The sequence below is a fragment of the Sphaerodactylus townsendi genome, linkage group LG03 (assembly GCF_021028975.2).
Source record: "Sphaerodactylus townsendi isolate TG3544 linkage group LG03, MPM_Stown_v2.3, whole genome shotgun sequence".
Taxonomy (NCBI): Eukaryota; Metazoa; Chordata; class Lepidosauria; order Squamata; family Sphaerodactylidae; genus Sphaerodactylus; species Sphaerodactylus townsendi.
This window is the reverse complement of record NC_059427.1, coordinates 54979112-54995193: the sequence shown is the minus strand read 5'-3', so window position 1 is coordinate 54995193 and position 16082 is coordinate 54979112. Positions and strand designations below refer to the sequence as shown.

General features: G+C 41.0%; 1 protein-coding gene across 10 annotated transcripts in view; it reads right to left on the bottom strand.

The window, feature by feature from the left end:
- The window catches only part of ERC2 (ELKS/RAB6-interacting/CAST family member 2), a 660221-nt gene that overhangs the window by 301422 nt on the left and 342717 nt on the right, over positions 1-16082 (bottom strand). For all 10 annotated transcript variants that reach the window (XM_048488070.1, XM_048488069.1, XM_048488071.1 and 7 more), the window contains one exon: positions 3127-3287. In XM_048488070.1, coding sequence (XP_048344027.1) covers positions 3127-3287 — 161 coding nt within the window. The remainder of the gene's footprint in view (positions 1-3126; positions 3288-16082) is intronic.

The following is a 16082-nucleotide window of genomic DNA, read 5'->3' as shown; positions in this document are numbered from 1 at the left end:
CATATCAAAATTATTATCCTAATAATCAGAATTGCTCTACATTAATTCATAAATAGCAATATCCTTTCTCTGACCTCAGACAAGATACACTAGTAGTTAAAACTGGGTACTTGTGGATTGGAAAACTAATAAAAATAAATAAATTGAATAAATCCCCAACACAAAATTATAAACATTAGAGAAGGAAAAAACCTCTCACATTTATATCTGCCACCATTTACTATGTGATATAATTTGAGAACCAGCATGGTACAGGGGTTAGATTGATATACTTGGGGCTTTTCTGCATGTGCTTTTTTTGTCAGTTGCGAGTCTGTACTGTGTTAGGTTTTTCCCCCCAACAGTTGTTTTTCTCCCTGCTTTGATTTTTCTGCATTTTTCCCCAGATTTCCTCTGAGTACTATAAAATTACTTATTTTTTAAAAAAACAGAGCAAGATTGAAGTGACAACTAGAGACAGTAAAAACATGCCGGAAAGAGGAGGGAAAGATGCAAAGTGAGCACACAACCAATGAAGTAAAGTGTGAGCAAGCCCCTAGGATCTGAGAGACCCAGGTTCAAATCCCCATTCTACCACAGTAGCTTGCTGAAAGATCTTGGGCAGGCTACTCTCTCAGCCTAATTTACATCACTGTTGCTGTGAAAATGGGGAAAAGGAGAAGGGAATGTTGCAAGGCGCTTTGTGTCCCCACTGGGGAGAAAGGTGGGGTGTAAATGAAATAAATATATAATAAAGCTGAAGACGAGTTAAACAGATAAAAGAAAAGTTGCCCGGTGAGGGGGAAGCAGGAAAAGGGGAGAGATTACAGGAGCTGCCGGGAGGAAAGAAGAAACATTATGGGGAGGGGAATACAGGAAATAATTAACACCTGCTTGTTTCAACAAGTGCCATGTAAGCTTTTAGCAGAGCTAATCAAGCATTATCAAGCTCCTATGCAAATGATATTAAAATTAAAGGAAGTAAAAGCGAGGAGGTGAGGAAGGCGGGAGAGGATGGCATGCAAGGGAGGGGGAGCACTATCAGCTACAGTGACACCCACTGTCCCTCCTCTGCTGATGTCAATAATAGTTCTTGAGCCAGAGTCAGTATTTTTATTTTCAAAAGGCATGTGTACAACGCAAGCCTGCAAAAATGCCCAACTAGGTCCAAGCTATTTAGTGCAAACTAAAAAATAAGTAAATATGGAACTAGCTCAACCTTCTGAAGCTGGCTTTGGAAACATGTTTCTTAGACAACATCTTCCTAATGGCAGCAGGCAAGCTAGTTTTGCAACTAAGAGGAGTAGAAAAACAGTTTGCGATATGGATCAGGGAAAGGACCATGGCTCAAACTGCTCAAGACAAATGCTTACTGAGTGATTATTAGCTTTGTGTACCAAATAATGGAGCTCTCTGGATGCTAGGGAAAAAAATGGATGCCAAAGTTCATTGCGTTTAACCTTAGAATTTCATTTACCTGAGTCCATACTAACTAGAGGAAAAGCAGATAAGAAAACATAAATATGCTTTTTTTATGGTGTTCTTTACTGTTATGAATTCCAACCTTTATGCTTTCACCTATGTAGCTGGCATTCACATTTTTATAATTTCTAAATAGATAACATTTAAAATACATTTAAAATTCACTCATTATACATACACATTGTACACAAGGCAATTAAGTATTGGTTAATCAGTCTGATCAGCCAAGGAATCAGTGAAGAAGTCCAAATCAACTGAATATTTTTTCTTAATTTTCTGATGTTATTCCTTTTTTTAGTCATTTACAAGTTATTCTTACCAAAGATTGTATCACAAATATAAGGTACTACAACTATATGCTTACTTATTAGTGGGAGATAAATTGAATGAATTTCATCCTTCTGTTCTTTTTCAGTTACTTAAGACCAGCCAGGGTGATAGTATGGGATGCTTTTAATTTTTCAGAAGCAGCACTTCATGATTTTTGCAACTGACCCTTTCTTATGCAAAATGCACCATTACAGTAAAAACAAAGTATAAATAAACGTGATTGTTTACTTAGGGAGACTGTGGATAATGAGATTTTTGAATGAGATTTTTAAACATCAGTTAAGATCTACATCACAGGAGTTTCAGTGTATACTCCCCACTATTAGAAGTTGGGTAGGTAGCTGTCAGGAAAAGCACTTTCCAGGGGTGGATTGCCAACTCTGAGTTGGGAAATTCAAGATATGGTGGTGGATCCAGGGAGGGTGGGACCTCAGCAGGGTATAATGTCACATTATCTACCCTCTGAAGCAGCCACTCTCTCCGGAGGAATTGATTTCTGTAGTCTGGAGATCAGATATAATTTCAGGAGTTCTCCAGGGCCCCCCTGGAGTTGGTAGCCATATGGAATACCCTCCCTGTTCACATTTTCCTGCTGCCTAGATTAGGATTTATTTATGTTTTTGGTGCCAGGTAAGTCTATTTTGTGTTCTGTGCTTTTACCTAATTTTGTTTACTCTTTAAAAAAAAACTGTTTAGTCTTTTTTAAAAAAAACTGTTCGACCTTATTTTATTGCTAGGTTTGCTGTCTCATTTTCATCATTGCTTTTCTGCTAGGGAGGTGCCTTGATTAATTATTTTAAATTTGATGCAGTTGTTTTAAATTGTAAACTGTTATTTTTAATCAGGAAGGCAGGATAGAAATACCTATGTTAAATAGATAAAGTGGTTATTCTGTGCATCTGAGCATCCCACAGCTCACAAGCAATGCTTGAGCAAAACTGACAGGTTTTTCAAGCTTGCCTGCAAAAGGATGAAAATGTGGTACTTGAAACAGAATATACAAATAGTTAAAGCATTAAAAAGCAGAAATACACTGGAATCTCGGTTTTCGCTGCTAATCCGTCCGGTGACGGGCAGCGAAAACCAAAAAAGGCATACTCCGAGGTACACCATTTGCACATGCACAGCGCCGTTTGTGCATGCGCAATGCAAACAGCGCACCGGAGATATTCAAAAGTCGCCTCAGAAGCTGACGGAAGCCGAGGCGACCAAACGGCCGGGGGCAACCAGCGAAGACCGAAACCGTTGATCTCTGAGGTCAACGAAGACCGAGGTTTGACTTAAAGGAAATAAACGGAACACAAGCATCCTTGAATCCTATCAAAATGTACTTACTTCATTTCCAGTATCTCTTCTAGCTGTTTCCTTCGTTCTATTCTTAAATTGGCCAGATGTGCTTCTTTCTCAGCCAGAGACTGCTGAGTTGAGCCAAGGCGTGCTTTGGTGGCATCCAGTTCTTGTCTGGTCTTATCCAGTGCATTCCTTAGTTCTTCTAACTAAAAAGTAGAGATCAATTAAATGGTTACAATGGTCATTTACAAAAGAAAAGTCAACTAGAACAGTATTCTAACTGTGTTAAAAGATATGTCAGCTGGTAAAACAGCTCAGTGCATATTTCTGTGGTAATTTTAATCAAGAGAAAAATGCTTTTGTTTCTTAATAACTGTAGACCACATGCTACGTATACAATCTTATATTTACAAATACATATGGTTGCTGCAGTGAAGTGTCACCACTGACAGTGATACATCAGGGAAGAAAGCAACAAAGACCAGTAGCCCCCTGGCTGATTTACTAGGCAGGGAAGATACATTTATATGTGCACCTGAATGTGGTGTTCCAGTTTTAAAAACTTTCCCATTTTAGCAAAGCTGCACCCTTCCTGGAACACAGTGAACTGTCAGTAATACGCCCCCAGGAAGTTACAATTCCTACAAAGCAAATCCTGTCCTATTTTAAAAACTGCAAACAGATTCCTAGACTGAACCCTGATAGAATGTAACCTCAAAGAATGGAAAATTTATCAGGGACTGATAAACGTGGCCTCAGTGCGATCACCGCTGTTGTCTATGGTATGGTCAGGAACAGCAGTTGGTGGTAGATAAGGCTATGTAAGAGATTCCAAAATCACCAGACAGATCAGGTAGTCAGAGATAAGCAATGAGTCTGTGGGTGTAATGTAAATGAAGTTAGGGCCAGAAGTCAGAAATCAGCAAAGCAAGGCAACCCAGGGCAGTGGCAAGGAAAACAGTCAAACAGGCAGGAGACAAGAACCATAATCTGTAATTAGCAGAATGTTCACACTGTGGATGAGTTTCTCAGGTTGAATGGATCTGTCTGGAAGCAGCAGTTTTATACCTCCTCTCAGTCCTTTTTGGAACACAAACACTCCTATGTAAGATGTGGGGAGAAATCAATTAAAAGGATACATACCTGAAGATACACACCTACATGTCCTGGAACCCATACTAAAAGGAAGAAAGTAACCACTATAGCTCATGTCTGTACACTGTTCCCTGCTGCCATTATTTGTTAACAGCATGAAGGGAATTTATGTGTAAACCTCTCAGTTTCCATAAGTTTTGGGGTGGTTTTAAGATTGTATGATGAAAAAAACACACAATTTTCCTGTATATCTCTGGGTCTCCTCACCCAGATTGCAGAAACCCTGCTGGTCAGACATTTGCTCACCTTTCCTATCCAACACATTTGTACGCCAGAGAGGAGATACTTTGAAAGCAGAGGAGGGGGAATGGAGAAGTAGTCTTTAGGGTTTTACTTTCAAAATGTCAGCTGAATCCCTTTAGATAAGCCATGCAAGTAGAGCAAAGCAACTCTTTAGCTGATGTTAAAGCACAGCGTTGTCAGATTGGCCTCTCCAATTAATGTCAATAGCACTACATATAAAAGATGACTAAAGTGTGTACAAATGTTGATCTTTGGAAAAGACATGCCTAGAATCATACACACATCTACTATTTCATCTACCAGGTCAACTGCAAGGAAAGAGGGCAAACTGGAAGTACTCTTAGCACAAAGAAACTTCTCCATTTTCTTTAATCCATTACAGTGAAGTATAAAAGTAAAGAGTGCTTACCCTATTAGACTTTGTAAGGAAGAAAGGAGACATGATGCTTGTCACAAGGCTATTTAAAGTTCAGGAAATTGACAGTGTTTTGCTTGATATGGCTGCTATACATTAAAATGTACTGATTGATAAAAACCAAAGATTCAGCTGAAGTGATATTTCCATTAAATATGTGATACTTTGGTGTCAGTTAAAATAAAATTATAGCTGCAAGCAAAATAAAACCATTTTAAGATTATGACTTTGGCAAAAGTGTTTTTTTATTTAGAAATATTACATGTAAAGTAATATGATATTGGTGCAGGAGATTCAGTTTGAAATTAATTCAATTTCTCCATTTTTTTTCTTAGAGCAGTTTTGATACAAAGCTGTCTAGCTTGTTGCTAAACAATAGAATGCCAACAGACTCATAAAGAAAAGAGCATACACAAATATGCAGAGGACTAAAGAGTTATCACTTTGTATCATAGAAAGGATCTGCAACAGCCAGAACAAGTATTCAAGACTAACGTCTAATTTAACATGGATATCAACTTGATAGGATGCAGAAGAGTCTGGCCTTCTCTATCGAGGCATCCATACAATCAGACTAACACCACCTTGACTAACTCTGCCCTGCTAGAAAAAAATTATGATACAATTTCTAACAACATGGATCTGGGTTCCGAATTTCCTGCACATAGAGCACCAAACTGGTGTCAGTTAAAATAAAATTATAGCTGCAAGCAAAATAAAACAATTTTAAGATTATGACTTTGGCAAAAGTGTTTTTTTATTTAGAAATATTACATGTAAAGTAATATGATATTGGTGCCTACAGACTTTAAATATATACCCTATACCACCCCCAATATGCACTTAGCTGCAATAGCTTCTTCTGCCTTCTCTGTTTTCTAGTCTTCCTTTCCCTTCTTATAGCTTCCTTTCTCAGTTGTTGAAGTATGAACCACAACTGCGGGTACATTTTCACTATTTCTGGCCAAGGCATGTGAAAGATTCCAGTCCAGAAAGAATCTGTTCTTCCAGATACTGGATCAAGGGGATTTGTTCCATCCATCCCAGACGATAAATCTACTGAAGTCCTAAGTGGATCATAGACCTATAGATTGCAAGGCAGTTCAGGAATGGAATGGAAAAGCAGAAACATCTCCCCTTAGTTTAGAATAGAACTTGCTTGAAAGTAGTGGTTCCATTAATTCTGGAACTATTTTGGTCATTGTTGGCAGCTGTGGTTCTAGCATGTAAAGGAAATTATTAATCAACTTACTTAATTTACACGCGACTTTTCTGCCCAATGAGAACCTAAGATGGTTTACAACATGCTGCCTTTCCCCATTTTTACCTCACAAGAAATCTGTGATGTAGGTTAGCCTGAGCGTGAGCTTCCATGGCGGAGTGGGTATTTGAACTGGGGTTTCCCAGTTCCTAGCCCAATACTGACTCCAAAAATGGTATGGTCCGTTTCACAGTAAGATCAGTGTTCTTGCTCACTCTCTGATTTTGCTTAATATCATAATTTCATAGCCAAATCTGGTTAGGTTTATAACACTGTGTGTATTCTTTCCTTTCTCCCTTAGAAGGTTCTTGATACATAGATCATAAGCAGTGAAACCGTTTAAGCCTGTTGCTTAGGGGACATACAGACTGAAATACGTTTTACAACTGGCTGAGTAACTTTAGCATTTCTATCACTAAATAAAAAGAGTATTACCTCAGACACAGATAATCCAGGCCAATAAATTAAAAAAAGGAGTAATTGATGTGTGCATCTAATTCTTTATTTGCTGGGATCACCTTGGGAAGCAGAGTTTTTTTGTGTTGTTTTTAGTTAATTCAGGTTAAGATGATGAAGGAGGAAAGAAGCAGTTGACAAACTGCATACAAAAAGTTAGGGAAGTGGAGGATGGTTTGGGATACTTTGCCTTTGCTCTGAAAACATATGAGGATAAATATTTGAAACAGGTCTTAAAACCTTGAGGAGCAAAAGTGTCGATACATATGAAGTAAATTTAAATTTGCCTCCTGCATTAACATTCTACCAGTCCACAATATTCCTTAAACCTGTTAACGCAATGACAGTCAAAATTGAGATGCCTCTGGGAAATATTCAAACTCTCCAACAACAATGTTCACTGAAATAATATTTTTAGGCATGTATTAATCAAAGCAGTGGGATGTGGTATGGTATAGTACAGCCCTATGTTGTCAGATCTTAGAAGCCAAGCAAGGTCAGTACTTGGCTCATCAAGGAAACCATCAAGGAAAACTTTGAAGAGGAAAGTAATGGCAAATCACCTTTACTTAATCACTTGCCCTGAAAACCCCTTGCTGGGTTGCTATAAGTCAGTTGTGACATGATGGCACTTAACACACATGTTGATCAAGCTATCATTCTGAAATATAAGTTCTTTACAATTTGAAGAAGAAGAAGAGGAGGAGGAGGAGGAGGAGGAGGAGTTTGGATTTATATCCCCCTTTCTCTCCTGCAGGAGACTCAAAGGGGCTTACAATCTCCTTGCCCTTCCCCCCTCACAACAAACACCCTGTGAGGTAGGTGGGGCTGAGAGAGCTCCGAGAAGCTGTGACTAGCCCAAGGTCACCAGCTGGCTTGTGTGGGAGTGTACAGGCTAATCTGAATTCCCCAGATAAACCTCAACAGCTCAGGTGGAAGAGCTGGGAATTAAACCTGGTTCCTCCAGATTAGATACACGAGCTCTTAACCTCCTACGCCACTGCTGCTCCTTAAGGTGTTAAGAAAATTGCTACTTCATCCTCCTATGATTTAACATGGATCATAATTACTTAATGATCATTTGCCACTCAACTGCTGTCAAAATCTCATCTGTAGCTAAGATGTATTTTTAAGTGTTCAGACCCAGCTGCAACTCCTCTGCCCTTCTTCATACCACCAGCCTCATTACAGCCAATTCCAGTGTGCCCCCCCCACTTACCTGGAGTAAGTTCAGGCATGGGGGGAAGGCAGTATGGCAGGGGAACACTAGAATGCTCCAGCCCAGGCAGCCATTCCATAATTGGTTATGAGGTCATCCCTGGTGCTGCAGCAGGCTCCAGGCCCACATAGCATCCTTGAACATCCTGGTTGAGAGAGTTCAGGTCAGGCGTTGGCCATATGACAGCCCTCCATATCATCAATGGACTGGTGGCAGATTAGCAGGAGCACCCACAGGGACAGGACTGTGAAGGCAGGGAAGAGGGCAGGGCAGGCAGGAAGGAGCATTTAAAAGAGGTTGTGCTCCAGACCCAGGAATACACAGTGGTCCAGGAAGTGAGGGTGGGACTGATTTGTAAAGAGTCAAGAACCATGGCCTCAGGAGGAGAGGGGAAGGGCTTGGGTGCTATATCCCTTGCCCAAAATCTTTAGCCCCATTCTAAGACCTGGCGAGCTCAAAAAAGGTGGGATGCTACAAGGGAAGGAAGGGAAGCAACCCCAATGAGGGAGGAACCTCACATTGAGAAAAAAAAACTTTATGATTTTGCAGCAACAAGACCAGCATTATTCATACCACAATTCAGGATAAGTTTTTAAACGTGCCAGGAATAAGGATGACATGCTTTTACATGCCTATGCAAACTTCCAACATTTATAGCTCTGTTTCTGAGGGAAAAGTAACAACAAAATATATCTGAAATTGTTTGCCATCTTTAATTTGGAAAGTAATGCAACTTGGGCTTGGGGAAATCGTAGGAACCTTGGAAATTTGAGAGAGGCTAATAAATTTGGAAATTTGAGAGAGGCTCAGCATGAAACACAAATATGTCTGTCAATCTGAGAAGCAAATGAAGCCCTGCCATCAATCTTACTCTTTTTGCTGGAAGATGCAATGCCTCTGCTACAGAGGGAATTACTGACACAGCAATGTATGTGGTGATGGTTTCATTCTCTGACAGTTTTGCATAGCAAGACCTTTGCCCCAACGCAGCTCTCAACACATCTATGATTACTTGGATCAGAATGTGGATGTGAATATGCAGCTGGACCCTGATGTCCATCGACACTTTATTACTTTCAGAAAAATGTGCCTTCAAGGTGTACACCTGAGCATACATCCCTAGCTACATTCTGCTACAACTAGTCAATGATACATGACTAGTTCAAGGCAAAGAAGCATCAACCTAGTTGGTCCAGCAATGGAGATTTGTTCCCTCTTCCCCCACTAACAATCACTGGGAGTCTGTATGGAGTAGTGGTTAGTGTCAGATCATGATCTGGGCGACCCAGATTCAAATCCCCACTCTGCCATGGAAGCTTAACAGATGACTTTCTGCCTAACCTATCTCACAGGGTTGTTGTGAGGACAAAACAGAGAAAGAAAGCACGTTGTTAGCCACTTTAGGTCCCCATTGGTATAAATGAAGAAAAGAAATAAACTTTTTGCAAATTATTTTCCATTCTTTTCTGATGGACATTTTAAAAAATGCTAAGGAGAGAACACTGTTCTGGAAAGAGGTGTTTGTGGAATGCATCACTCACCTAAGAGCAACACTAATTGCGCTCCAAATTGCATTAAAAATTGTTGCTGACCATAGGGCAGGCTACCAGTTGAATTTCAGAGTAGATTAAAATATTTTATAAATGATTGCATAATTATTGTTCACATTAATTACTTAAACAACATGAACATTTCCTGTCGATGCTATGACAAAATATTGTTCTGCTTTGCACCTACTAACCATTATATCTAGAAATTTCTGGCCACCCAGTTGCTAAATAAATAATCTTCAATGTCCTTAAATGTCTGCAAAGAGTGCCAATCAGAACTTCTTAATTCCAAAATGATATTATAAAGCAGCAAGACCAACAAGATCTGTAGTAGGAAACATATTATATACATACATCTATATATTATATTATATTCCCTTTAGGGTGATTCTATTCCCTTTAGGGCTGTCCCTGTCCTGGAGGTCACCGGCATAGAATGTGTCGGCCTAGAGTGGTTAGCCCCGGAGGGGTTGGCTGTCCTCCTGGTGTACCGGTCGCCTAGCGCACCGGGAGACAGCCTGCCGCGGCTGCTGGAGGTGGTGTCGGACTGGGCGTTGCGGTTCCCCAGACTTATTGTCTTGGGTGACTTCAACGTCCATGCCGACGTCGCCTCATGCACGGCGGCCGCGGACCAAGTGTCATCCATGGCGACGCTGGGCCTCTCCTTAATAAATTCTGGCCCCACTCATGAGGCCGGGCACATGCTGGATTTGGTCTTCGGGTCGGGGATACACCTGGTCGTATCCTCTACAGATAGAGTGCCATGGTCCGACCACTATGCCCTGAAGGTCCGGGTGGACCTGCCACACCACCCCCGTCTAGGCGATGGGCTTATTTATGCCCGCCCGCGGAGACTCATGGATCCACTTGGTTTCCTGAATGCTCTTTGGAATCCTGAACCTGCCGGCACACTCAATGAGCAGGTGGAGGATTGGAACTCCCGTCTCTCCGATGCCATCGAAGTTGTTGCTCCCCGGGGTCCTCTACGCCCCCATTCCCGACGTGCCCCTTGGTATACCGAGGAACTGCGTCATATGAAACGGAGGCTTAGACGTCTAGAGCGAGTATGGAGGAAATCTCGTGACGAAGCTGTGTGAACATCTTATAGGACGCTTATGAAAGCCTATGAGATGGCGACGGAGGCGAAGAGGGTCTTCTTCTCCTCCTCTCTCGCGTCCGCTAGCTCTCGCCCAGCACAATTATTTCGCATAATTCAGTCATTGACCGGAGAGATCTTCAAATCCCCAATTGAGCATCAGCTGTGAGGCTTTTATGAGCTTTTTTGCAGATAAGATCGCGTCGCTCCGCCATGACCTTCCATCCACGTTGGCTACAATTAGTGAACTGGAGACTCCCTTGCCATCTTCAGGCCCTTGTCTGGCCCAGTTTTACCTGCTCTCTGAAGCCGCTATTGACAGAACCTTAGCTGCTGTTAGACCTACTACCTGTCCTCTGGATCCGTGCCCGTCCTGGCTTGTGAAAACCTGCCAGGCGGAGCTAAGACCCCATCTGTTGAGTATAATCAATGGCTCCCTTGAGCAAGGAGTCTTCCCGGATGGGTTGAAGGAGGCAGTGGTCCGCCCACTCTTAAAAAGACCATCATTAGATCCGAGGGATCTGGCCAATTACCGCCCCGTCTCGAATCTTTCGTTTCTGGGGAAGGTAATTGAGAGAGTGGTGTTGGAGCAGCTTCAAGGTTTTCTGGATGACACATCGGCTTTTGACCCCTTCCAGTCCGGCTTCCGTGCTGGGCATGGGACAGAGACTGTTCTCGTCGCCTTCACAGATACACTCCGTATTCAGCTTGACCGAGGCGGATCGGCGCTGCTGGTGTTGTTAGACCTCACCGCAGCATTTGACGTGGTCGACCATGACCTTTTGACCCACCGCCTGGCCGCCTCCGGAGTGCGGGGCATTGTCCTTCAATGGATAGTCTCGTTTCTCCGGGGCCGCCCAATATTCCAGATTTAAAATTCCCTCTCCCCTGGGAAGGGAGGCATGGCGAGTCTCGTTAGATGGTATGTGGCCTAGATGTCAGGGCCACAGGAAGGAGGGGGGGCACTATTAGCGGCTGGTTTCTCCAAAGGCCCGGCGGAACAGCTCCGTCTTACAGGCCCTGCGGAACTCCCCAAGGTCCCGCAGGGCCCGGACAGCTGGAGGAAGAGCGTTCCACCAGGCCGGGGCCAGGGCTGTAAAGGCCCTGGCCCGTGTGGAGGCCAGCCGCACCACTGAAGGGCCAGGGACCACCAATAAATTGGCCTCCCCGACCGGAGAGGCCGTGCAGGGACATATGGGGTGATGTAAGGTCGATGGCAAAGAGAGAGCATGGTTATATTGTCAACCTGACATTGCTAATGGGATGGGATAAGGGCATTCTGCTGCTAATAAACTTCAAATGAAATAGTTAGATCTGCCTTCGCCCAGTGAATAGGTTACAGATATTCAATCACAGGGCCTTTTCAGTTTGCCTAGTTAGTTCAAAAAGTGTTCTATTCTGGTACAAACAAAAATATTTTGTCTGTATTTGGACTGCAATCAAAATTTGAGAGAGTTAAACAAACTTCTTTTCTACTGAACAACAATGATAACTAGGGTTTTTTAAAGCAGATTGTGCAAACTGAGCCTGAATTCGTTTTGTGATGCAAAGGATCACCTTAATATGACAGCGTATAACAACAATACTTACATAAACAGCTGAGACCAGCAGGCTTCACAGTAAATCGAAAGGGTTTTTTTTCCTATCATGCAGTTTCAGTAAGGAGCAAAGTTTATATAAAATCCTTGGGAGTGAGGCTAATCTAAATATAATACACTTTCACTGGAAATAACATTTATTTCATTTAGACATCAGGCACTACTGATGGCAGAATCAGGACTGGAATGCACAGATAATTATCTTTAAGGCCAGTTAACGGTTAGAAGGCCCACATAGTATCACCTCTAAGATCAAGCCAAGACATTCCAGTCTGAATCAGGTTTATTTATTAAAGGATTTAGCACTTTCAGATCTCATATTGCTTGGAAGACCACCAATTTCCATTCTCAAATATCCAATTTCTCCAATTTCTTGTTATATGCATAAGACCTTCAGGATCATACCTGCACATTCACAAATGAAGGGGATTGGCATTCTTTTCTATTACTGATGTGAATTCCTTTGGAATCACCTTCAAAGTAAATCTTACGGAGAGTCTCCAATAATTCACAATGTTTCTTTCATAAATATGAATGACAGGGGGAAAAAATCAAACACGTCTGGATGGATATTTAGGATTTTGGCTTACACTTGACTGGTCCAGGAACAATTTGATCAAGATTAGACCAGGTTATTGAACAAACTTTCATGACATCACTTAGCATGCCAAGACAAAGAACTGATTCCCTTTTCCAAATGACATCCTGGAGCATACATGAACAAGAAACTTGCCCCGCAGCGCACCACTTCTTCTTTTTTTTTTTGCTTTACTGTGCCACAATGTTTTCAATATAAACAGTGATATTTGATCCAAGAGAACTGTCTTCCTTTAGCAATTTAAGATAGTTACTAAGATAAATATTATGCCATGGATGTGAGACTAAGAGGTAAATAAGGTTTGGGTGCTGTGTGGTTTCCGGGCTGTATGGCCGTGTTCTAGCAGCATTCTCTCCTGACGTTTTGCCTGCGTCTGTGGCTGGCATCTTCAGAGGATCTGAAGATGCCAGCCACAACATGGCAACATACTACAACACCCTTCTTCCGTGAAAGTAGCCGACAATACAAATAAGGTTTGCTTTACAGAGGGAATAGAACTCTTTACTGATGTGGTAACAAACTATGACATTCAATAGAAGCTTATCAGGAGCTCCTTAATATGGTCAGTAAATGCACACAAGCTTTACTGGAAGGCCACTATTATCAACCTTCTTCTGTAATGTGCAGATGCAAAGGTGTGTTATTAGGCTGCACAGTCAGTTCACATGAGGCAACTGAACCAAAGCAGCAAAAGTATCTCCAGCACGTTACAGGATCTGTGGTGTGAAGCATAGAATGTGTTGAGTGCTTTGCAGTGCATTGGTATTGCATAGATTTAGTCTGCATACTATATTGCATTGGTATTGCATAGAGTTGGTCTACATACTATATTGCATTGGTATTGCATAGAGTTACACACAAGTCATCAATGGAGAAATATACACCAGAGTCAGCAACTTTAAAAAACAATGCCTCATTCCTGTCTCATCAGCCTCTGATTACACTGCAGAAAGCAAACTAGGTCTAAAAAGAATATACAAAACGTCATCAGAAAGATAAGTCTGTGAAAGATGAATGTATTAAAAAGGGCTAACCATTCATATAGTTCCCAAGGGAAAAAAATCATGCCAAAATATTATGCCACTTTTATCAGCCGAACCTCTCAAAAAACAGACTTTAATATGTAGAAAGGGGGATGCCAGCAGATTTGGAAAAACCACTAGCTTATCTGGAAGCTATTCTTCCCAATCCTTGATGTGTGGGAGTCTTGTTAGAAAGAAACATTGTATCAACAAGTAATCGCCATCTTGTAAATAGTGAAGTCACCACTTTTTCATTAAAATCATTAAGGAATAATAAGGTAATTTTAATCAAAATCATTAAGGAATTATAAGCCTTAATGCCTAAATTCAGATTTTAATACATTACTGAAGTTCAATATACATGAACACAGCATAAATACATGCTTTCTTTACCTTAATTAAGATAGCCAGTAGGCAAAAGTTCAAAATGCACAGCATGGTTCTGGTTATCCACACTTTCCTTCTGCACCAAATGAACTGTATCTAATGACGTTAGTGTGCCTTCCTGCCTGAAAATGACTCTCAGCTATACAAACTCACCATATATAGACAAATAAAGTTCTGCACAAGCTGTTAGAGTCACTATGATCCAACTGAACTATTTTATGAAATGGAGAGTCTAACCCACGGTATACCAAGAGTTACTGAATCTAAACTCATCATAAGTTAAATTTCTATCATAGTAGAGAGAAAACAATTATCTACAAGGATTAACAATGTGTCTGCTTCTTCCTTTCATAATACCGTTTCTTCGCATTTCTCTTATCAATTTTCTTCCCTTTTTTCTTTCATCACCAAAGCTGTTGAGCTGAAACACTAAACTTAGGGTGATTGGAGCTGAGGTAATGTCAAAGGAAATAACACTTTCATACGTATTTCTGTGATCATCACACTGACATTCATGCACATGAAAATTCCCATTGCTTATAGCATATGTGGACATATAACTTTAAAGGATCTTTATTTTTTTGACATCAAATAGCAGCCAACTTAACAACAGCCTCGTAGGATTTTCAAGGCCTGAGATGTTCAGAGGTGGTTTACCATTGCCTGCCTCTGCATAGAGACCCTGGTGTTTCTTGGTGGTCTCCCATCCAAATACTGATCAGGGCCAGCCCTGCTTAACCTCTGAGATTTGATGAGCTTGGGCTAGTCAGGTCACGTTAAAGGAAACATGGAACATTAATAACATAAAAAATTCTGTTAGTATTTTGTTACAGGTAGAAGTCACTATTTTCTCAAATTGCAGTGTTTTTACTCCATATACAACCCCATTTTATGAGTTACTATAGCAGAACACTTAGTTTATTCCCATTCTCATCAAGTCAAATATTTATGATTGTTGTTTATTATAATTATATGTTGCTTTTCAGAAAACTGACTCTCAAAACAACTCACACAAATAGACAGGAAATAGACCATTTTCTTTATTGATTTTACCCTGAGTCTAATTCCAGCTCTCATCTTTTCCTGACTTGATTACTGTAATTTCTTCTTCACCAGTCTATTAGTCTCTCATCAAGAATCTCTTATCTCATTTCTGAACTCTGTCTCTTCCTTACTAGTTTCTCTTGGGGAACTTCTTTGCTCCTTTTGCAAGCAATGTCTCCTAGATTGCTTTCCAGTTTGAGCCCCCAGGACATACAGCCTTTATTAGCAATAATTGTGTTCTTAACAGTCTAGATCTGTTTTACCTCACAGTATTTTTAACTCAGACAACTGTTTTTTTCTGCGGCAAAAGCTTCCAAAGCAAGCCGGAACTTGGTCTGAGTAACAATGTATATGACCCTACAGCTTAGAAAAAACAGTGTAGCACTTACCTGTAACTGTTGTTCAGCGAGTGGTTTTATTCTCTTCTTGAGCTCCCCAGTCTTGAGCTCCCCAGTCTTTTTCCACTGTCTCATTGTTGGGCTCCTAATTCCCATTTTTGAAACTGGAATCCTTGAACTGTTTATCCAGCTATAGCTAGCAATGAATCAGATTCCATTGCTTAGATTCAGAATGCTTTCTCCTCAAACAATATGGGTTGAGATAACTTTGAATTGGGCAGCAATAGGTATATGTTAAAGCTCGCCTCATTCCTAACTGCAAGTTTTGATATCACTGTGAACATGATGAGGGCAAAAGTTTCTGGAACCCAACCACTCTGCAAGCTCCTAAACGACACCTTCATCTGTCTCTTATTTCCAACATGACTCTCTTGATGCTACATGTACTGGAAATTCATCTTTCCAACATTTGTCTTGCTTCATATAAGCTTTTCTTCAATGCCCTATTTTTTAAATGTGTTTTCATTTAGTTACCATATGGGCTTTCTCTTCTTATTTCTATTTGCATTACTTGCAAGCTCTTTTTCTTCCACTTCCTCCTGTTTCCTATACTCAATTG